The 22,633-nt window shown below is 40.8% G+C and overlaps 4 protein-coding genes across 4 annotated transcripts; 1 reads left to right on the forward strand and 3 right to left on the reverse strand.

Moving 5' to 3' along the window:
- Window positions 1-1,593: 1,593 nt before the first annotated feature.
- Window positions 1,594-22,541, reverse strand: LOC121613182 (P2Y purinoceptor 1-like). The gene is made up of 2 exons (XM_041946479.1): window positions 22,262-22,541; window positions 1,594-2,652 (listed from the first exon to the last, which is right to left on the reverse strand). Exons 1-2 carry the CDS (start codon window positions 22,344-22,346, stop codon window positions 1,757-1,759), a joined length of 981 nt encoding a protein of 326 aa, XP_041802413.1. The 5' UTR covers window positions 22,347-22,541; the 3' UTR covers window positions 1,594-1,756.
- On the forward strand, window positions 7,304-11,783 carry LOC121613180 (UDP-glucuronosyltransferase 2B20-like). The gene is made up of 2 exons (XM_041946476.1): window positions 7,304-7,375; window positions 9,008-11,783. The coding sequence occupies exon 2, from the start codon at window positions 9,010-9,012 to the stop codon at window positions 10,618-10,620; it is 1,611 nt and encodes a 536-aa protein (XP_041802410.1). The 5' UTR covers window positions 7,304-7,375; window positions 9,008-9,009; the 3' UTR covers window positions 10,621-11,783.
- On the reverse strand, window positions 8,542-12,180 carry LOC121613183 (P2Y purinoceptor 1-like). Its single transcript, XM_041946480.1, has one exon. The coding sequence runs from the start codon at window positions 12,128-12,130 to the stop codon at window positions 11,150-11,152; it is 981 nt and encodes a 326-aa protein (XP_041802414.1). The 5' UTR covers window positions 12,131-12,180; the 3' UTR covers window positions 8,542-11,149.
- Window positions 15,534-17,427, reverse strand: LOC121613184 (P2Y purinoceptor 1-like). The gene has a single exon (XM_041946481.1). It carries the CDS (start codon window positions 17,367-17,369, stop codon window positions 16,404-16,406), a length of 966 nt encoding a protein of 321 aa, XP_041802415.1. The 5' UTR covers window positions 17,370-17,427; the 3' UTR covers window positions 15,534-16,403.
- Window positions 22,542-22,633: the final 92 nt, after the last annotated feature.

The following is a 22,633-nucleotide window of genomic DNA, read 5'->3' on the forward strand; positions in this document are numbered from 1 at the left end:
AGAAGAAAGAGATGCTCACGGCTGAACCAAAAGATGCCAGTATGAAATGAATGATTAATATTGATCAGAGTTGTTGGTTTTGGTATTGATGTTGGAAATAGATGTTATGATAGTAATCTAAGTTCATGTAATATTAAATGATGATTGGCAGTGTTTAGCAGCACATGTATCAGTCTGACTTGCTTGATTAATGGTGTACTTTGAAGCTCTGTTATGAGTTGACTTTCCCTTGGTAATGGTGTGTATATTACTGTCTAAGCATAATGCTGCAGACAGACAGATTATAGAATTATCTTTCATTCAAGTATAATTAAATGGAGATAGTATAATTTTATATTTCTAGGTAATAGATAAATAAGCTGTCCAATTGAAAAAGCAGATGTCTTTGTTTTGAAAATAAAGCCATTCTGAAGCCAGACATTTTCCTTTTGTTTTCCTTAAAGGTATAACTTACCCTTCTCTACTGCAGATGTCAATAAGTATACAAAGTGCTGTTATGAGTCCCACCAAAGACAATATATCTAGTGTAACCTACGAGCCTCTGCTAGCATTGGCATTAGCTAGCTGAGAAGAAGAAATTCAATAAAACTGAAACACAAAAGCTATCATCTCACATCCAATTCACTGTTAAACTCTTTACATCAGGCTGCAGCTGACAGCACACATGGCCTTTCATTTGTTCCTGGTAATCTTGATATTGATTTGGGGACAATGACATGGCTAGTCTTTTTAGCCAATCTGTCCAATTATATTTACTGTTTGTCAATAGGCTGTCATATTATTGACTTTGAATCTTGATAGCATAATGTTAATGTTGTGGCACATAGCTGGGTCAAAGGGACTAGAAAAATTTCCCCTGGTCAGACCAAAGTAGTAAAGAACCTTAGGGGATGGTACTGATTTTTCCAGGTATTAGTGAAACCCTCATGTGTGAGCGGGGAAACTAAATTATGAATTGTGAAAAACTGGATGTTGGACAATAAATTGGATTCTAATTCTGATTCTGATGTGAACATGAGGCTGGAATCTGCCTGTAAAGTCAAAGCTTACAGAAGAATAAGAGGTGTTTTTGTTGTCTTCTGGACAGCTGTTAGTACAATTCATTTTCTCAGTGTGATGGTGTTTTCTAAAAATGCAGCGTGAATTCTGAGGTGAGAGAACGTTTTGTGACTTTTTTTTTCTGACTTCCTGTTCAGACTACTCTTCCCTTTGTGGTCTCAGAGATGAGCACAGGTAATCCTGTGCAACGCCTTCACAGTTTAACACAACGGATGATCTGAATGGTCTTGAATGGTTAAAGGTGATACCTCTTTAATGAAAGCTCTGAAACACAAGCAGTTAGATGATGATTGAGTTTTCAGAGAACCACTCGGTCTGCCAAATTAACTTACTTAGCACTCACTTTTTATTTTACCTCCAAATGAAATGCTTGAAAGTGGCTAAACTGTTCGTTTTTGCATTCTGTCTGATCGCCCAGTACTTGTGTTTCTTGCCCTGGTGGCTTTGTTGTAGTGATGAATTCACAGATATCAGCAATTGCAAATCTACAACCATGATCTAAAAGAAGCAAGCCAAGACTTGTAGTTTGTCTGAATCTCCTGTTTATTTACAACATTTCTCAGAATGTGGTGAAAGCATCATGATAAAGATAAGAATATAATGAATGAATATAAAGAATGTAACCCTGTACAGCAGATGTATTATGCAACAAATGCAAAGCTTATGAGAATGAGAATAAGATGTTTGTCCTCAAGCATTAAACGTCACCTTCAGTTTGTGCCACAGGCACACGGCCAGAGTTTGATGAATTGTTGAACATCTGACAAGCTCGCTGGACGAGTTGTCTGAGCTCAGCCAGAATATCTTCATTTCCATGGAGGTAAACCAGAGGGTTGAGAGCACTGTTCAGACACACAAGTCCACGACTTATCTGACGAGCAACGTAGACTTGACTGAACCATCCATGGCAAATCCGCTGTTTGGACAGAACTCTTGACCAGAGGTTGAGGTTTTTGAGTACATGATAGGGGATGTAACACACAGAGAAGAGAAGAATCAAGATGAACAACAACTTCAGACTTCTCTGTTTCAGTACCTTGTCAATGGTATTTGTGTGGCAGAGAACGACAATCCCATGTCCATAGCAGCCCAGTGTGATGAGGAACGGGATACAAAACCCAGTGAGGGTCCATCCAAGGCTGTATTTCAGGTAATCCTCAACATGGAACTTACTGGTGGTACCGAAACATGATCCAGCGTTGTTTGTAGATGTTTTGGGGTAAAACATGTCTGGAAGACTTTGAACACTCACCAACAGCCAAACCATGACTGAGATAGTCACAGAGTGGGTGACAGTTATTCTTCCCATCACTCTCATTGGATGGACAATGGCCAGGTACCTGTACACACTTACACAGGTAAGGAACCCAATGCTGCCATATAAATTCAGGTTGAAGCAGAATCTTGTTACCTTGCAGAATGTATCTCCAAAGATCCATCGACTCTTCATGAAGTAGTACACCACCAAAAACGGGAGTGTGAGGAGGTACAAAATATCAGCGAGTCCAAGGTTGAGAACAAAAATGTTGATGTTACCCAGTTTCTTCCAGTTGTGCAGCAAAGACTTCAGCCCCCATCCATTAGCTGCCAGACCAATGATGAATACTAACATGTAAACAGGAGGCAGGAATCTGTGTTCAAAGTTTAAACTGACGAGAGGACAGGAGCTGTTATTCATTCTGCCAGCTAAAAAGTAGTTAGTACAAACTGCTTCCTCTGTGGGTGATCTGGCTTGTGAGAGCTGAAAGACCACATGACCTGCTATTTGTACAAATCAGGCTTCCTGTGTAAAACCCTGCTGTTTCAGGCTGTGTAAATTTTAGATCACAGATTAAAATACACTTGTGTAACACCTGCAGCATATATTTGCTTTCTTGTGGACAACCACTGCTCATTATTCTATCATCTGAAAAGTGCTATATAAAAATCTTTATGACGAATCACAGTGTATGGATTCTCTTGGTCAGTTAAGTGTGATGATATCTAAATGCAGACTTCATGGTGAAGACAGTGCTTTCAGATCTTCATATGCGAGTGAACTGACAGTGGCCATCCACATGATCTACTGTGGAGATATAAAGTCCTTTGTGTTCCAAGATGAAACAACAGTCTAGAGTTGAATTTTTCAGTCACTCCCCCGCTACTGATGTGACAACAGTTTCAGCACACAACAGGTGCATGATGTGTTAATTTATGTGTACTTTAACAAACTGCTGGAGAGTTGGAGCCTAAAACTTAATTTTGTGCAGATGTTTGGGACAAATCTAAATTGGGCATCAGATCTAAATCAGCAAACTGCAGTTACACTAGCAGCCCTGTGAGGCTGTAATGCTCATTATAAAGTAAAAACAGTTGTTTTTTGATGCTGAGCAGTCATGACAATGTAAAAATTGGCCAGAGGGTGGTGACAAAGTCAGGGTATTAGCTAACCTGTATAAGCTGTATGAGCTTCATCGCAGCATGAGCACAAAAGTGGAGAGGTGTGTGTGGCAGTGCAATGTCAGATTTATTTGTGTTTGTCAAGGTGGTGCTGTCAGATTTTAAGCACAAGGACAATAAACTTCATATAATTCAGTATAAAAAACACAAAGAGCATGTTTCTCATCAGACGGGGATGGAGAATGGCTGTACCACAGTAACCACCTCTGTGTGAAGACTGCATGGCTGATGAGCTGATTGATGGCAGGAGTGCAGGAGGAGCAGAGTCTGGAGCCAGGAAGGAAGACGCCCCTTCAGGGGAAATAACGAGGGCACGGCATGGCCATGACAGGTGCAAGCAGAAAGATCATCACACGTAGATTTGTTAGCAAAACTGAACTGATGATGCAGGTGGGAGAAATGAGCACATAATTTAGGGGATTTGGAAAAGGGAAAGCATTGAGGTGCACGGTGTCTAATTAGGATATAACTGTGTTTGTTTACTGTCTAATAAAGAACACATTATTTCTGGTATTTGTCCAATTTGATACAAAGTACAGCCTGTTACATTTCATTAGTGCACTGTAAAATAACCACATTGCTCATACTAAACAAAAGGGAGAAGAAAACATAAAGGACTTATTTTATCCAGATGTTTCAGAAGCCATATACTCGGCCTGTAGTTTCACGCTGTAGTTCACCTGCATGTGCTGCTGAAAATGTTCTGCTTGTTCCAAAGGCTAAAGTGGAGAGACGTGGTGAGACACAACAGCCCTGATAACAGTATCAGGTGTCAAGTCTGATAATGTGTACATAATCTGTACTCATAAAACTACTCTGATGCTATAGCACCTGATACCACGTTCACCTCTCGACAGCTCAGCAGGTAGGCAGAGGAGGAGCAATTTCAGCAGCTTGGAGATATTTTAGGATGAGCAATGATGATAAAAGCAGTGACTGCAAGCTGTGCTCTGCTAAACTGCCAACAAGAAAGGTGAAACGTAGCTCCTTTAACACGAAACTGTGTAAAACAGAAAAGATAACAGAAGCTCTTATGGACCCTGGCATCAATAATACAATAATGTTCACGCAGTCACATTGTGGGACTCACCTTCCTTACAGGGACGAAAAGTCCCCATGACATAAATCATTAAGTTTTATGTTTTATGGTGAAGACTTCACGGTTAGGTTTAGGCTAGAGTTTGATTAGGGTAGCTCTCCAGGAAATGAAGGTAAAGTAATGTAATTTCCTCTAAAGTGGACATGTTAGAACACGTTAGAATTGTGATGGTATTATTAATACCCCCATATTGGTTCTCAGTATCAGCGAGTTCCCGAAAAAGTACTTGTACTCTTGTACCAATTCTCTGAAAAGCGGAATTGGTACATCTGTATAAATAATCACATCTGAGAAATTGTAATGTGTGTCGCACTTTAACCATATAAACAAAATTAGCATGAAGCCAATGTATGACTACCCTGCTGAAGATGCCGCCCTTCAAGGCAGTCAAAAGCTCTTTCTTGCACCCACTGTTACATGCATCAACAAGTTAAAGGAGCCGAGGTGAAATGAAGAGAGGCAGCTCTTTTTTATGTACCAGAGAAATAATAGTTGAATTAGATTTTTGCCTAAATGCACCGTTAAAATGGTAGCAATTGCCTAGCAACAGAGACCTCAACTCTGAAATATGGCAACACACTGGGAGCGGATGCTAAACCTTCATACTTTTAACTGCTTGTTCAAGTTCTGAATTTTGGGAGCTAAGAACAGCGACCTCACTGGTGCTCAGTTTTTCAGAAAGGTATGTTGTTACACAACCAGAGGACACATCTGAGGCAAAAAATGAGCATAAAATTAATAAAAGGCCTTATTCATGGCTGGATCGGAGTGTGCTGTCCTGTCTAATGAGGTCATTGCAGAAGCTTGGATGATAAACGATGGGAGAAATTCAGATGATGTTTATATTGAATATTATTTCAACAGCCACTAAAGAGCCAGTTCATATGAGTGATTTTGTTAATAAGAGGATTTATATCTGGGGGGAAAAATAGCAATCATTTGCAAGCAAGCTCATTTTACCATGTATGTAGTCCATGTATGAATCTCCTTTATCATCATGTGTTCACAGTGTGTAGTGGTAAAGTGGTGAACCTCGCTCCATCCTCTCTGTAAACCACTGAGCCTTTCAATCATGATACTATCACCTGTTACCAATCAACCTGTTCACCTGTGGAATGATCCAAACAGGTGTTTTTGGAGCGTTCCACATCTTCCCCGGTCTTTTGTTGCTCCTGTCCCAACAGATTCAGAATAAGCAGATATTTACAAAATCAATGAAGCTGATGAGGTAAAACATTAAATATTATTATTATTATGTTATTGTCTTTGTGCTGTTTTTAATTGATTTTATGTCAAAACAATTGGCAAATTATCATTTTTTTTTGTTTTATACAACATCCCAACTTTTTTAGTCCAGTTGTCCTCGATTCAACCATCCTTGTGAAACACATTCTGTATCATTTCCTTTTGATGTAAAGGGTAAATGTAAGTAACATTGTACCATGACCATCAGTGCTTAGTATTCACTGTCTTGACTCAGTATGCAGTATGGATTAGAGAAATGCTAATAAAAGTTAGATATATGTCAATTAATGTAGAAATAAAAGAAAAAAAGAATTATGATGAAAAGTAAAACTACTCTTGAGGTCATCCTGACAGGCATGACATTTCTGCCGCCCTCAGCAGCGATCTACAGGCCCAGCAAACACCTTCAGAAGACATTCCTGATGTGAGGCCCGCTCAGAAACATCTGTTTGTATCCATAAAAGTGTCAGTTTATAGAGAGCACTCAAGACTTGAACTCAAGTCAGGCATAGAAGAGCACTCCAAATGTTTATTAGCTTTGCACCCCTGTAACATTCACCCAGCAGACCACAGGGCAGTGTGCACACTGGCCCCACACACATGAAAAGGGTGATAAGCAACTATCAGTTAACCACACTGGTGGTGAATGAGTGACTTTCAGAAAACACTGCTTATTGTTAACACAAGCTTAACCATAACCATCCAGACATTTGTGCAACAGCAGCATAGTTCAGAACAGAGAGTCTGCTTTGAAACAGCACAGATCCCATCTAAAATCTTCTGTCTGAGTTTGCCTTTGTATCTTGGGGCTGGAAATTTGAAACTATTGAGATTGAAGATTGCCTTTGTATCCTGCAGGAAAAACCGCTCAGTGGGGACAGATGTTACAGTGCCAAATGTTCAACACTGGCTGGAGTGAAGATGAATGGTTAACATATTGTCCAACATACTCCAACTTAAAGTTCATCCACAAACATACAGTACAGTACTTAGCTAAAGTATCACACCAACAATTAATAATGAAACATAGTTTTGATGCAGGATAGCAAATTAACTAAATATTTTCAGGTTTATTTCCTCTTTTTTCCTCATTCCTCTGGATGGACATGGAGCAAAGAAGTGAGAAGAGGGACAAAATCTAACAAAATGCATATTCTGTATGAATAATCACGCTGTTGCAATGGTGTGCAGTGGCAGAGAGCGGTGGCTACAATAGTAGCTGGGTTTGAAAGCATCAGAATTGTCAAGACTAAGCACCACTTTAATTTCCGTGAAATGTTGCATTCTTTAAGGTTGTAAAATGCGAGCCAGATGGTATTCAGGCAGAAAAGCAAAACAGCCGAAACAGGAAAAAATCTGGGAGGAGGGTTTAGAGGGGGCCTGCGCTTAATTACATCTGGCTGCAGAAAGCTCTGCTCAGGAAGGGATATGTAGAGTTACACATTGACTTCCCCCCTTCCCATTTCATCTGTTGCAAGATACCCTCAGACAGTAGATTCTTCATGGCTGCAGGGAGACGTCACAGAGTCTGAGGTGAGGATTTTACTCACAAACTGTGTGTCGCTGCTTGTGTGTCCAGTCTTTAACTCTTTATGGAAAATGTGTTTTCGATACTAAGATGGTTCACTGGCTTTTCATCACACTGTTAGTTCATGTTAGTGTCATTACATGAAGAGACCTGCAGAGCAACCTGTTGTTTCTGCATACAAGACTTTCATCTTTACCGTAGCTGCTGCTCAGAAAAATGTTGCTTGTGCTGGAAGATTATTTCTTTGCTTTTTTCCCTTTTCACTTGACTTGTGATCTCAAACTGAGTCTTCACTGCAGCTCAGTTGGGTAGTGCATGCACTCTGTGGTTTTGCTGTATCCTGTGTGCTGTATTTTGCAGTGGTGTGTGGTTGTGCCCTAAGCCCTCGAGTTTAAGATGTGTCTATTTGCCACACAGACCAAACTTTCAGAGCGGAAGAATCATAGATTTAATTCTGAGCACTGCGATGTGTGCCATGTTACATCTGTTAACTTTGATTTTAGTCTAATTATAATATTTTACATTTTACATCATTCTGTCCACACTGGGAAGATTTTACAGCAAGACTTGATGCTCAGATTGTCCAGAACTGATGCACGACTCTGTCTTGTGTCAGTGCACAAGGACTTTGACTAACTGGTGCTGAACTTTACTTAACAGTTCCAGTCACTGTACAAAGAGCAAAATGAATGGTCAGATTTAGAAAAGACAAGGCCGATTGTGTAGCAGAGGAGTGAACACAAACAGACCACAAATAGATTGAATTTAAAAATGTTGCAGATGAAGAGGAGCTGGAAACATGTAGGAAAGCGGTGGTGTTCAATAATCTGTTTGAAAATGCCAAAAGGCAATGGGGGGCCTCCTGAGCCTCCTGGGCCTCATGGGTCTCATCAGGCCTTTGAACAAACGTAGAAACACACACACACACACACACACACACACAAAGTCGTGTTTCTGTCACTTTTGGGGACTGTACCCAGACATACATTAATTTCCTGGAGACTTACCCTAACCCAAACCTTACACAGTGGGCATGTTCCCACAACTTGAGTAACACATGGCCACACACACACTCTAATTTTTTTAAGTCACTCCTGTCAAGTTTAAAGAGAGGCATGTAGTACACTTTTGTCAAATGTTTATTGTGAAACAACAAAGCATACGTGCAGTCATATGTACAGTATAAACCAGGAGTGGCCAAACTTTTTTCACTTTTTAAATTAATTTTTCTTTTACAGAGTTAGTGAATCGTTATAGCTTACCATCTAAAAAACTAAATACTCATTGCTACAATGTTTCCCCCGTGTTCCTGACCCCATGACACCTTGAGTTAATTACAGGCATTGCTTCTTCTTATTGCTTTAACTGGCGTCTCTGAGCGTTAGCAGTAGGCTGTGGGTGTCTTCCCTTTTCTTAGAGATATGTGAGAAATAAATGATGTGGGAACACAGTCTGTCACACCTTAAATGGGATCATGTGACCTCCATGTCTTTTGGGCAACTGTTTGCTAACACATTGAGACAATGAGACAATGTGACAGCTTTTAAAGATGATAATATGGGAGATTCTTCTTCTGCACCTGGAGGAATGTGTGAACTGCAAACGCTTGTTCAGTAAGTTCTGTGTCTCCTCTACAGTGATGGGGTCATATCCAGCGCTGGCGTTCATCCTGCTGTTTTCAGCAACTCTGTCCTTCAGTGGTGATGCTGGAAAAGTGCTGGTTTTCCCTATAGATGGGAGTCACTGGCTGAACATGAAAATCCTGGTGGAGATGCTTCATTCTCAGGGCCATCAAACGACAGTAATACGTACCTCCACCAGCTGGTATGTTTCTGAATTTTCACCTCATTACACCTCCATCACCATCACCCAGGAGCACTCACAAAACATTGAGAGCCAGGACTTCATGACCTCATTTTTGAAGCGGTCAATAGAGATCCGTCGGAATAAAGGCTCACCATGGGCGTTTGTGGATTTTTATAGGAACCTTTTCAACCTCATGAGGGAGAACCAGGTAGCTGTGGCAAAACTGGTCACCACCATCTTTGAGAATAAGACACTAATTCATGAGCTGAAGGAAACTGGATATGATCTTTATTTGACTGACCCTGCATTTCCAGGTGGAGTGCTGTTGGCACACTATCTCCAGCTTCCCATGGTTTTCAATGTACGCTGGCTTTTCAACGGAGAGGCACACTTTGCCATCGCCCCTTCTCCTTTGTCCTACGTGCCTCAGTTGTTCTCTGAGAACTCTGACAAGATGGACTTTTTCCAAAGACTTGATAATATAATCCGTCACAGCATTTTGGTTTACATGTACTACTATGTCTCAAATCCGCCTTATCAGGCTGTGTGTGATCATTATTTTGGATCTGATGTCAGCACCATGTCTCTCATCCAGGGAGCTGATCTCTGGCTAATGCGGGTTGACTTTACATTCGAGTTCCCTCGTCCAACCATGCCCAACGTCGTCTACATTGGAGGCTTCCAGGGTAAGCCGTCCAAACCTCTTCCGTCAGATTTAGAGGACTTTGTACACAGTTCTGGTGAACATGGTGTAGTCGTCATGACTCTGGGGACCCTGCTAGGCGACCTCGGCCCCGAGATATCAGAGATCATCGCATCAGCATTTGCCAACCTCCCTCAAAAGGTTGTGTGGAGACACATTGGGAAGAGGCCCATCACTCTGGGAAACAACACCAAGCTGGTTGATTGGCTGCCTCAAAATGATATTCTAGGTCACCCAAAAACCAAGGTTTTTGTCACCCATGGGGGTACTAATGGGATTTACGAGGCCATCTACCACGGTGTCCCAGTTCTGGGCATTCCTCTCATCTTTGACCAGTACGACAACATGGTCCGTATGAAGAGCCGGGGGGCGGCTGAGTTTGTTGACGTGACAACAATAGATGTTGAGGCCCTGACAAATGCTCTGAAGAATATTCTAGACCCAGAAAAGCCACACAAACAGAATATGCTCAAACTGTCACAGCTTCATCATGACAAACCTATGAAACCCCTGGACACTGCCATTTTCTGGATAGAGTACGTCATGAGGCACAAGGGCGCAGCACATCTGCGCACTGAGTCCTACCAGTTGCCGTGGTATGCTTACCACAGTCTAGATGTGATGGCAGTCCTTGTAGCATTTGGTCTTCTGATCATTGCTTTAGTTTGGGTTTCCTGTAGATGTCTCATTGGAAGTTTGATAGGGATAAAGAAGTCCACATACAAGCCCAAGAATGAATAGATTAATATAATGATTAAAACATGATTGATGCTGTTGATAAGAGTAAGATAAAACATACCAGTAATTTACAGTGTTAGAGAAACTATGGAATAACAACAGGGACAACATACAGGACTTACATGAACAGCAGTGGGAAAGCGAATGAAATTCTAACCCTGTAATAACGTTAAAATGTTAAAATTATGAGTACCATTCTGTGCTGTCTTGCACAGTGATTCATGAATTAGTTTTAAAAAGTTCTGTTTTTTAGTCTCCTCCCTGCTAATTAGTTATCATTAGTTGTATACTAAAATGCCTGTGACTGTAAAAGTCACAAATGTAAAAACCACATGATTGGAGACAATTAATTTTTTTGTTCTTATATAATCATGATTAAAAATAAACATGAGGACAAATGATGCAATTATTATCAAGACAACATAATATATGATGTATCTTACATGATTTCATAATTCTTCCAAGGAAAGATTGTGGGGCATTGACAGAATTCTGAATTTCACAAAATTACCTTGAAACATGTTCACTTGTGTTAAATTTCACCGGCAGCTTGTGCCACCGGCACACGGCCAGCGTTTGATAAACTGTTGAACATCTGACGAGCTCGCTGGAAAAGTTGTCTGAGCTGAGCAGGAATATTTTCATTTCCGTGGAGGTAAACCAGAGGGTTGAGAGCACTGTTCAGACACACAAGCCCACGACTTATCTGATGAGCAATGTAGACTCGATTCGACCATCCTCGACACATCCGCTGTTTGGACAGAACTCTTGACCAGAGGTTGAGGTTTTTGAGTACATGATAGGGGATGTAACAAACAGAGAAGAGAAGAATCAAGATGAACAACAACTTCAGACTTCTCTGTTTCTGTACCTTGTCAGTTCTCTTCATTGTCCATAAAACTACAGACATGTGTCCATAGCAGCCCAGGGTGATGAGGAACGGGATACAAAACCCAGTGAGTGTCCATCCAAGGCTGTATTTCAGGTAATCCTCAACATGAACCTTACGGGTGGTATGGTAACATTTTCCAGTGCTGTTTCCAAATGTTTTGGGGTAAAACATGTCTGGAAGACTTTGAACACTCACCAACAGCCAAACCATGACTGAGATAGTCACAGAGTGGGTGACAGTTATTCTTCCCATCACTCTCACTGGATGGACAATGGCCAGGTACCTGTACACACTTATACAGGTAAGGAACCCAATGCTGCCATATAAATTCAGGTTGAAGCAGAATCTTGTTACCTTGCAGAATGTATCTCCAAAGATCCAGTGACTCTTCATGAAGTAGTACACCACCAAAAACGGGAGTGTGAGGAGGTACAAAATATCAGCGAGTCCAAGGTTGAGAACAAACACATTGATGATCTTTAGTTTCTTCCAGTTGTGCAGCAAAGACTTCAGCCCCCATCCATTAGCTGCCAGACCAATGATGAATACTAACATGTAAACAGGAGGCAGGAATCTGTGCTCAAAGTCAAAGTTGACCCGAGGACAAGATGTGTTGTTCATTGTCACCTGGACAGCAGTTAGTACAGTTCCGTCTCTCGGTGAGTGTGATGGTGTTTTCTCTGAAGGCAGTGTGAATTATGAAGTGAGGGAAATGTCTGTGACTTTTTTCTAAGAGGACTTCCTGTTCAGACTTCTCTTAAATTTTTGGTCACAGATGTGACGCTGTGTGCAAACCAAAGCTAATCTCACACCAGATGTGTTTCTCACTGTCAGCCTTCACCGTATAGCACAAAACATGATCTGAATTGCCTTGATTGATTTAAGACATTTGGGTCCAATGAAATGGGCCTAAATGTCTTGAAAGAGATAAAATGTTTTGTTACAACAATAACAGAATTGGATGAAGGACACAAAGTTCATGTCATATTGAGTCTTTCTGGTTGATCAAATTTTCTTTGGTAATGTTAAGCTTATGACCAAATTAAAGAACAATTACAGTTTTCTACAACTTGTGTGTTATTTTTAATAATTCTGACAATTATTCTTATTTGTAACAGCCACGTTTATTCCTGAAGTCTGGCAATGTGGTCACAGTAACAAAAAGTCCAACAGAGCAAGAAACAGAAGTGGTCAGATGATCATTCAGGTTTAATTTAGTTATCACAAAGTTCTAGATCCAGGTCATAGCAGAATTATGTTGAAATATACCATGACATGATTATCACTGTCTCGGTCCAGAAGAACTGTTGTGCTATCTTGTGTTTGTTCTGTACTGGTATCAGTCAAAATGCAGATGAAACGATAGTTCCTGTCCGTTGGGAAAAGCATGAAGGAGAGTTGAGAATCAGGTACCGTACCATAAGCATTCATAAAACATCCTGTTTCTTGTTTATTTGTACGACACTATCTACCTGATCTGAAACACTCGAGACCATGCATGGCACTGGGCTTCCCTACCCCCAACCGCATAACATATCTGCCTGCACATCTCAAAGAGGCACGGCAAGAGATGCGGTTTATCTGAATTTCCTGTTTGGAACATTTCAAAGTAAGTGATAAAAGTATCAAGACAAAGATGAAAAAAATAACCCTATACAGCACAACAACTGTTAATCAGGCAAAGAATGCAATACTTAAGATAATCAAGCAAAGTTCATTATATTCCAGTATCACAAAGCATGGATCAAAAGGGTGTACATATAATAAAACCAGCAATGAGCTGCATTAGCAAAACACAGAACAATGTGAAGTGAGATTAACTATGAACAAAGCAGTACAAATATTTGACACATACAACAAAAACAGTAATGAGCAGCCTTAACGAAACACATACTGTAGATAGACAAAAAAGTGCAGCATACAGTACGTCTACATGACCATGCGCACATACACTGAGTATAAGTTTGATAGCCCTAGTTTAGCATTAAAGTCAGACTAAGTGGAGTTGAAGGCTGATGTGAAAAGATGTGCTTAGTTTACTTTTGAATGAGTTAGAATCTTAAATATGGGTTACAGAGAGGACGGATTTAATAACAGAAGGCCCTACCACCCACTGATGTTTTATTTGGAAAAGTCAGGAAAATGGCATTTTGAGATCATACAGCCCTAGCAGATATATGAGGAGTGACTAGAGGTCATAAGTAGGATGGTGCAAGTGTGTGCAATTAAGTCAAAGTTAAAAGTGGAATCGTGCGGTCAGATCTAGAAGATACAGGAAGCCAATGTCAGGAAATAAGAACGGGCCACAGGCATCCATTAGCTACCAAACCAATGATGAATCCTAACATGTAACCAGGAGGCAGGAATCTACCTGTAAAATCCAAGCCGACCTGAGGGCAGTTGGTTTCATTCAATCTGTGTCATGAAAAACAACAAATGCTGCAAAGCATGTGTGGCACCTACAATAGTTCAAGTAACTGAGGCAACACGTCTTTTAAAATGGTTTCCTGTCAAACCCTCGTTATTCTTAGAACCTTATTATTGCAGGATCTAACAGAAAATGAAGATGAAATTTCCAAAGGTGTACGATTCCAATGACGAAATGATACCACTGGATGCTTGTAATCATATTTCTCTCTAAAAGTGCAAAATGTCATGTCATTCCACCTCATGCCTCATGTTAAAAGATGGAGAAAAAGTGAGTGGAAGCCAGTGGTACAAGTCTATGTTGACTTTTAGGTCCTGACAAACTTCGAGCGTGCCAGTCTATCAAGTTTCTGCTGATCGTGTCCGTTAGGCCACAATGACACAGAGTCTTTTGTGGCTTTCAACACTTTCGTGATCTTTTATTAGTGTCACTTCTTCAAGTTCTGTGGGCGATGTTAGTGAACACTTCAACTGACAATTCTGGCCACGTCTTACACTTTGTACCTTTAGGTATAGTTAACATCGCTGGCTGTATTTTGAGATAAAAGCTAACAAACCTAACTAAGATGGTTAACTTGGCATAAACATTATAGTGTACGTGATCATCATCAGCATGTTAGCAGCTGTCATTGTGAGTATGTTAGCATGCTGATGTTAGCATTTAACTCACAGCCACTACAGTGCCGCTAGCATGGCTGGAGACTCTTAAGCTTGTTACAGCATGTTTACAGTGTCTTATCTTTTTCTGATTCACAATCACAAACGTTGAATTTGAATTTGTTTCATAACTGCTTCCGGTTAAAAGCTGAAAGGTCAACTGCTGTCTTCAACCTTCATCAGAAGTGTGGTTAGCTTGCTGCATCTGCCCACTGTCTACATGCACACTGAGGGCAAAGGAACACAACTTTCACTTGCAGGAGCATAAATTTGCTTTGTGATTTTGTTGCTTGACTACAAATGTCAATATTTGAGGAACCAATTAGCCCAGTCATCCAGTGGGTGTTAAAAAGGCTTAATTAGCCAGCAGGATGTTAGATTTCCTCAACCCATCAGCATCACTGAAGTTTGAGCTGGAGAGATGACATGGTTGTTTACATCTCCAATATGTCTGGATTTCTTTTGAAGGAGCATTTTGTATGATAGGAGTATACACACAGCACCAGTACTGACATATGCTGGAGATCTGCCGTCATTCTTTGACGATGTTCCTGTGCATCTCTTTGATGTGCAGCTGGTGAAGGTGTGTTGCAGTCAGTGATTGTCATACGGTTTACATCCTATCTATTTTTACTCTGTCAACTTCCTGTTTAACTGAACCTCCCCACAACAATATGCTGCTACTCTCTCAGAAAGTCAACAATGAGATTTTCAGAATTGTTTAATTGAGGGTTTTTTTTGTTAATCTGAGGTTTTTGTGCAGGTTTACAGCAAAATGATAACCACATCAATCAAAGCCTTGACCTAGTACTGTACAGGTGTTATAATGGCAGAATATGCAATACAATTGTTGAATTTAATTCTAATATCAGACAATTTACGTCACAGAAGCTTGTGTAACAGTTAGGAAGAATGGCACGCCCACACAGCATTTGCTCTCGCTCTTGCACTGCCTTTATTTCTGGAGCTGGCAAAGAAAAATTAACAGCACACAGTGGTCATCGACAGCACAGCTGTAGCCTTTGAAAGCTCCAGCCTGCATATATTTCCTTTTTTTTAAAAGACTGGTATAAACACCCATATACACCACAGTGTCATTACAGTCTTTCTCTATACATTCTGCAAACCATATGATCGTATAGTGGTATTATTATATAATATGACCTTATACAGAGCATCCAAGAGCTATTTTCTCTTATATTCTAAATAAACATTTTGTGTACCTTATAATACAACAAAAGTCTTAATTTTACACAAAACCCAATAAGTCACAAACTGGAACGAAATAAAAATATGTGAAACCCAAATAAACAAAGCCTACCTGGCAAAGAAAAATTAACAGCACACAGTGGTCATCGACAGCACAGCTGTAGCCTTTGAAAGCTGTGTAACAGAAATGACAAAAATCATGAAATAATATGACATAACGGCCAGGAAAAAGCCGGCTGGTGCATGGCTAGCTAACTAGCATTAACTACATTTAGCCACGACGATACTCGTGAATAAAGTTAAAATATGTGCACAGAAGTGCCTCTAAATTTCACACTACATTATGGTATTGTTTATAGTCATGGTGTAGGTCACGGACAGTTGCAAAAAGAATTTTAAAACATAAAACAAAGAACTAACGATCACAACATCGCTCACATGCACCCACCTCCAGCCTGCATATATTTCCTTTTTGCCGAGTCAACGACAGTGCGCATGAGGAAACCCTATCTGTGCTGTTGCACGAGTAATCCACCAGGTGGCTCCAAAACTATGTACAAGGAAAGCAAATAAATTTTGAAGAAACTCATGATAGTTATTTTTAACTCTGATACACTTGAGATGGGGTGATGGACAGCTGCATGACAGCTTGACGAGCTCGCTGGACGAGTTGTCTGAGCTGAGCAGGAATATCTTCATTTCCGTGGAGGTAAACCAGAGGGTTGAGAGCACTGTTCAGACACACAAGGGCTCGACTTATCTGACGAGCAACGAAGACTCCGTTGGACCATCCACGGCAAATCCGCTGTTTGGACAGAACTCTTGACCAGAGGTTGAGGTTTTTGAGTACATGATAGGGGATGTAACAAACAGAGAAGAGAAGAATCAAGATGAACAACAACTTCAGACTTCTCTGTTTCAGTACCTTGTCAATGGTATTTGTTTGGCAGAGAAGAACAATCACATGTCCATAACAGCCCGCTGTGATGAGGAACGGGATGCAAAACCCAGTGAGGGTCCATCCAAGGCTGTACTTCAGGTAATCCTCAACATGGATCGTACTGGTGGTATCGTAGCATTTTCCAGTGGTGTTTCCAAATGTTTTGGGGTAAAACATGTCTGGAAGACTTTGAACACTCACCAACAGCCAAACCATGACTGAGATAGTCACAGAGTGGGTGACAGTTATTCTTCCCATCACTCTCATTGGATGGACAATGGCCAGGTACCTGTACACACTTATACAGGTAAGGAACCCAATGCTGCCATATAAATTCAGGTTGAAGCAGAATCTTGTTACCTTGCAGAATGTATCTCCAAAGATCCATCGACTCTTCATGAAGTAGTACACCACCAAAAACGGGAGTGTGAGGAGGTACAAAATATCAGCGAGTCCAAGGTTAAGAACAAACACATTGATGATCTTTAGTTTCTTCCAGTTGTGCAGCAAAGTCTTCAGCCCCCATCCATTAGCTGCCAGACCAATGATGAATACTAACATGTAAACAGGAGGCAGGAATCTGTGTTCAAAGTCAAAGTTGACCCGAGGACAAGAAGTGTTTTTCATTGTCTCCTGGACAGCAGTTAGTACAGTTCCTGCTCTCAGTGAGTGTGATGGTGTTTTCTCTGAAGGCAGTGTGAATTATGAAGTGAGGGAAACGTTTGTGACTTTTTTCTGAGAGGACTTCCTGTTCTCACTGTCAGCCTTCACCGTATAGCACAAAACATGATCTGAATTGCCTTGATTGATTTAAGACATTTAGTTCCAATGAAATGGGCCTAAATGTCTTGAAAGAGATAAAAATGTGTTTTGTTCCAACAATAACAGAATTGGATGAAGGAAACAAAGTTCATGTCATGCTGAGTCTTTCTGGTTGGTCAAATTTTCTTTGGTAATGTTAAGCTTATGACCAAATTAAAGAATAACTACAGTTTACTACAACTTGTGTGTTATTTTTAATAATTCTGACAATTATTCTTATTTGTAACAGCCACGTTTCTTGTTTATTTGTACGACACTATCTATTACCTGATCTGAAACACTCGAGACCATGCATGGCACTGGGCTTCTCTACACCCAACCGCATAACATGAACCTTATCTGCCTGCACATCTCAAAGAGGCACGGCAAGAGATGCGGTTTATCTGAATTTCCTGTTTGGAACTTTTCAAAGTAAGTGATAAAAGTATCAAGACAAAGATGAAAAAAATAACCCTATACAGCACAACAAATTTTAATCAGGCAAAGAATGCAATACTTAAGATAATCAAGTGAAGATGCCTGTGAATATTCTCATTCATCCAGGTCATTGTAAGCTTTAGGGCATTCAATCGTTCGCAACTGGACCTCGTCCGTTTGTCTTAGAAGACGTTTCACCTCTCATCTGAGCAGGCTTCATCAGTTCATGTGCAACCAGACTAGATAGGACAGCTCTAGTCCAATGCAATGGTGTTAGGTTCAAGTATTTATCCCCTGAGTGAGGCCAACCCCCAAAAACCAAGAATGGTATCACTCTATTGTGAGGCAAACGATCCCCCCATTAAGGCGGGGTAGGGTGCAACCCTTTGATGTCAACGACAGTCGTTTGCCTCGTTAGTGTCCCATTGTTGTCATTGGGAGGCTCCTGGAGCCATGTGTGAATGGCTTTGTTGTTTATCCTTAGAGGCTAAATCTTTGAATCTTTTTGGGAGAGATGAAAGGACAGCATTGTATGTGGGAGATAGGTGGTATCTCAGACCTCCCCCTCTTTTCAGAGATGTTTTTTCAACCTTGACATAGATGGCTTCTCGTACTCCTCTTTCAAACCATCTGTCTTCTCTGTCCAGAATATGCACATTTTTATCCTCAAAAGAGTGTGCTTTCTCCTTGAGATGCAGGTAAACAGCTGAGTCCAGCCCTAAAGAGTTAGCCCTTCTGTGTTGTGTCATGCGTCTGCTCAGTGGCTGTTTGGTTTCCCCAATATACAAGTCTGTGCATTCCTCACTGCACTGGACTGCATACACCAGATTGTTCTTCTAAGTGTGAGGTGTCCGGTCTTTGGGTGGTGCACCCCAAAAAACTGCGAAGAATTTCCCATGAGAAATGAATGGGAAATTTCAGCCTTTTTCAATTGTCCACTGCTTCGCCATACTTTCTCCTAGAGATTTCATGTAGATAAATAATATAGAAACGTAGATCATTTTGTCGGCTCAAAATGAACCTCGGCACATTTTTGATATCTCTTACGGTTTTCGAGCTATGACTGTCTGAAGACCATAAAGTTTCTCAAAAAAATGCTCAGAATTTCTCCCCCTAGAGTGGATGACATCATCACTTAGAGTGAAACAGCCATTGAGAAATCGCCTTAAATTTTTTCCTAAAATAGCCGTAAAATCCAAATGGTGAATAGGAGACACATAATTTTTGGATCTTTTTGTAGACAAACCTTTCTTCTCTCGTCAAAGTTCAATTTTAAAGGGTTAGCCCCCACCAAATTTAAATAAAGAGGGATCTTGCACCAGCTGCCCTGCTCTGCTGCTCCATTTAAACCCATACAATCTCCTGTTTCCTGAGTCGCAGCCTGCCGGAGAGTGTCTTTTTAAATTGACCATTTAGTCATTTTTCTAAGAATATCTGGACATAAAACACACGTACATCTGGCCCAGACTTGTCCGCATCTCACAGTGTAATCGGTTTCTTGATAGCAACTACTGTTTTGTCACAATCACAAGTTGTTCGGAAGAAACCGACAGCGAAAAAGTAGCTGTTCAGGAACAGGTAAAAAGTGGGAGAGATAGAGAGGTAATTATCAGTCACACACAAATACAGATAAATACACACAGACAGCCTCATATACATAGACAGGCACAACGCCGTTAGCTCTATTAGCGCCGTTAGCATTAGCACCGTTAGCTCTGCTGGCTCTATTAGAAATGTTAGCACCGTTAGCTCTGTTAGCATTAGCGCTGTTAGCTCTATTAGCACACTAGCTGTTAGCTCCATTAGTGTTAGCTCTGTTACCTCTGTTAGCATTAGCTCTGTTAGCTCTGTTAGCACCATTAGCGTTAGTATCGTTAGCTCTGTTAGTAAAAGGAAACTTTGGATGATAATAGAAATGGTTCATTTCCATTAAATTCATTCATGTTTATTGATTCAGTTAATAAGACCAGCAGCCCCCTTGTGCCACTGTCAAAATTTCGGTGGCGCTGGAATTGTCTAGTTATTCTTAGAACCTTATCATTGCAGGATCTAACAGAAAATGAAGATGAAATTTCCAAAGGTGTACGATTCCAATGACGAAATGATACCACTGGATGCTTGTAATCATATTTCTCTCTAAAAGTGCAAAATGTCATGTCATTCCACCTCATGCCTCATGTTAAAAGATGGAGAAAAAGTGAGTGGAGTCTAAGTCTATGTTGACATTTAGTACCTGATCAACTTCTAGCATGCCAGTCTATCAAGTTTCTGCTGATCGTGTCCGTTAGGCCACAATGACACAGAGTCTTTTGTGGCTTTCAACACTTTCGTGATCTTTTATTAGTGTCACTTCTTCAAGTTCTGTGGGCGATGTTAGTGAACACTTCAACTGACAATTCTGGCCACGTCTTACACTTTGTACCTTTAGGTATAGTTAACATCACTGGCTGTATTTTGAGATAAATGCTAACAAACCTAACTAAGATGGTTAACTTGGTATAAACATTATAGTGTACGTGATCATCATCAGCATGTTAGCAGCTGTCATTGTGAGTATGTTAGCATGCTGATGTTAGCATTTAACTCACAGCCACTACAGTGCCGCTAGCATGGCTGGAGACTCTTAAGCTTGTTACAGCATGTTTACGGTGTCTTATCTTTTTCTGATTCGCAATCACAAACGTTGAATTTGAATTTGTTTCATAACTGCGTCCTGTTAAAAGCTGAAAGGTCAACTGCTGTCTTCAACCTTCATCAGAAGTGTGGTTAGCTTGCTGCATCTGCCCACCGTCTACATGCACACTGAGGGCAAAGGAACACAACTTTCACTTGCAGGAGCATAAATCATCCAGTGGGTGTTAAAAAGGCTTAATTAGCCAGCAGGTTGTTAGATTTCCTAAACCCATCAGCATCACTGAAGTTTGAGCTGGAGAGATGACATGGTTGTTTACATCTCCAATATGTCTGGATTTCTTTTGAAGGAGCATTTTGTATGATAGGAGTATACACACAGCACCAGTACTGACATATGCTGGAGATCTGCCGTCATTCTTTGACGATGTTCCTGTGCATCTCTTTGATGTGCAGCTGGTGAAGGTGTGTTGCAGTCAGTGAATGTCATACAGTTAACATCCTGTCTATTTTTACTCTGTCAACTTCCTGTTTAACTGAACCTCCCCACAACAATATGCTGCTATTCTCTCAGAAAGTGAACAATTAGATTTTCAGAATTGTTTAATTGAGTTTGTTTTTTTTGTTTTTTTTTTTGTTAATCTGAGGTTTTTGTGCAGGTTTACAGCAATATGATCATCAATCAAAGCCTTGACCCAGTACTGTACAGGTGTTATAATGGCAGAATATGCAAAACAATTGTTGAATTTAATTCTAATATCAGACAATTTACGTCACAGAAGCTTGACTTGGGGTGATGGACAGCTGCATGACAGCTTGACGAGCTCGCTGGACGAGTCGTCTGAGCTGAGCAGGAATATCTTCATTTCCGTGGAGGTAAACCAGAGGGTTGAGAGCACTGTTCAGACACACAAGGGCTCGACTTATCTGACGAGCAACGTAGACTCCATTCGACCATCCACGACACATCCGCTGTTTGGACAGAACTCTTGACCAGAGGTTGAGGTTTTTGAGTACATGATAGGGAATATAACAAACAGAGAAGAGAAGAATCAAGATGAACAACAACTTCAGACTTCTCTGTTTCAGTACCTTGTCAATGGTATTTGTCTGGCAGAGAAGAGCAATCACATGTCCATAGCAGCCCGCTGTGATGAGGAACGGGATACAAAACCCAGTGAGGGTCCATCCAAGGCTGTACTTCAGGTAATCCTCAACATGGATCGTACTGGTGGTATCGTAGCATTTTCCAGTGGTGTTTCCAAATGTTTTGGGGTAAAACATGTCTGGAAGACTTTGAACACTCACCAACAACCAAACCATGACTGAGATAGTCACAGAGTGGGTGACAGTTATTCTTCCCATCACTCTCATTGGATGGACAATGGCCAGGTACCTGTACACACTTATACAGGTAAGGAACCCAATGCTGCCATATAAATTCAGGTTGAAGCAGAATCTTGTTACCTTGCAGAATGTATCTCCAAAGATCCATTGACTCTTCATTAGGTAGTACACCACCAAAAATGGGAGTGTGAGGAGGTACAAAATATCAGCGAGTCCAAGGTTGAGAACAAACACACTGATGATACCCAGTTTCTTCCAGTTGTGCAGCAAAGACTTCAGCCCCCATCCATTAGCTGCCAGACCAATGATGAATACTAACATGTAAACAGGAGGCAGGAATCTGCCTGTGAAGTCAAAGTTGATCTGAGGGCAAGATGTGTTGTTCATTGTCTCCTGGACAGCAATCAGTACAGTTCCTTCTCTCTGCGACCGAGCCGTTTCTTCTCTACCAATTTACTGAATTACAGTACAGCACAGCACATGTGGCTCAGAGAAGACTTCCTGTTTCAAGCCCTTGACGTTGAAGTTTCTGAACCTGTTTTGACTGGAAAACATGAAATCAAAGTCATCTGAAGTGTTCCATGCTGAGGCCAATGAACAGCTGAGACTACAAATACAGGTTTATACATGAATAAGGTAAAGCAATAAGCCCAAAGAGGATGTGGTTTACATTG

The sequence above is a fragment of the Chelmon rostratus genome, chromosome 10, assembly GCF_017976325.1.
Source record: "Chelmon rostratus isolate fCheRos1 chromosome 10, fCheRos1.pri, whole genome shotgun sequence".
Lineage (NCBI taxonomy): Eukaryota > Metazoa > Chordata > Actinopteri > Chaetodontiformes > Chaetodontidae > Chelmon > Chelmon rostratus.

Bases quoted from the DNA above. Each gene is read 5' to 3' on its own strand.
- LOC121613184 (XM_041946481.1), bottom strand. From the start codon at position 17,369: ATGAAAAACACTTCTTGTCCTCGGGTCAACTTTGACTTTGAACACAGA.
- LOC121613182 (XM_041946479.1), bottom strand. From the start codon at position 22,346: ATGAACAACACATCTTGCCCTCAGATCAACTTTGACTTCACAGGCAGA. The intron at 2,653-22,261 runs GTCTGGCAGCTA...TATTCATCATTG, and splicing joins CATGTTAGTATTCATCATTG to GTCTGGCAGCTAATGGATGG.
- LOC121613180 (XM_041946476.1), top strand. From the start codon at position 9,010: ATGGGGTCATATCCAGCGCTGGCGTTCATCCTGCTGTTTTCAGCAACT.
- LOC121613183 (XM_041946480.1), bottom strand. From the start codon at position 12,130: ATGAACAACACATCTTGTCCTCGGGTCAACTTTGACTTTGAGCACAGA.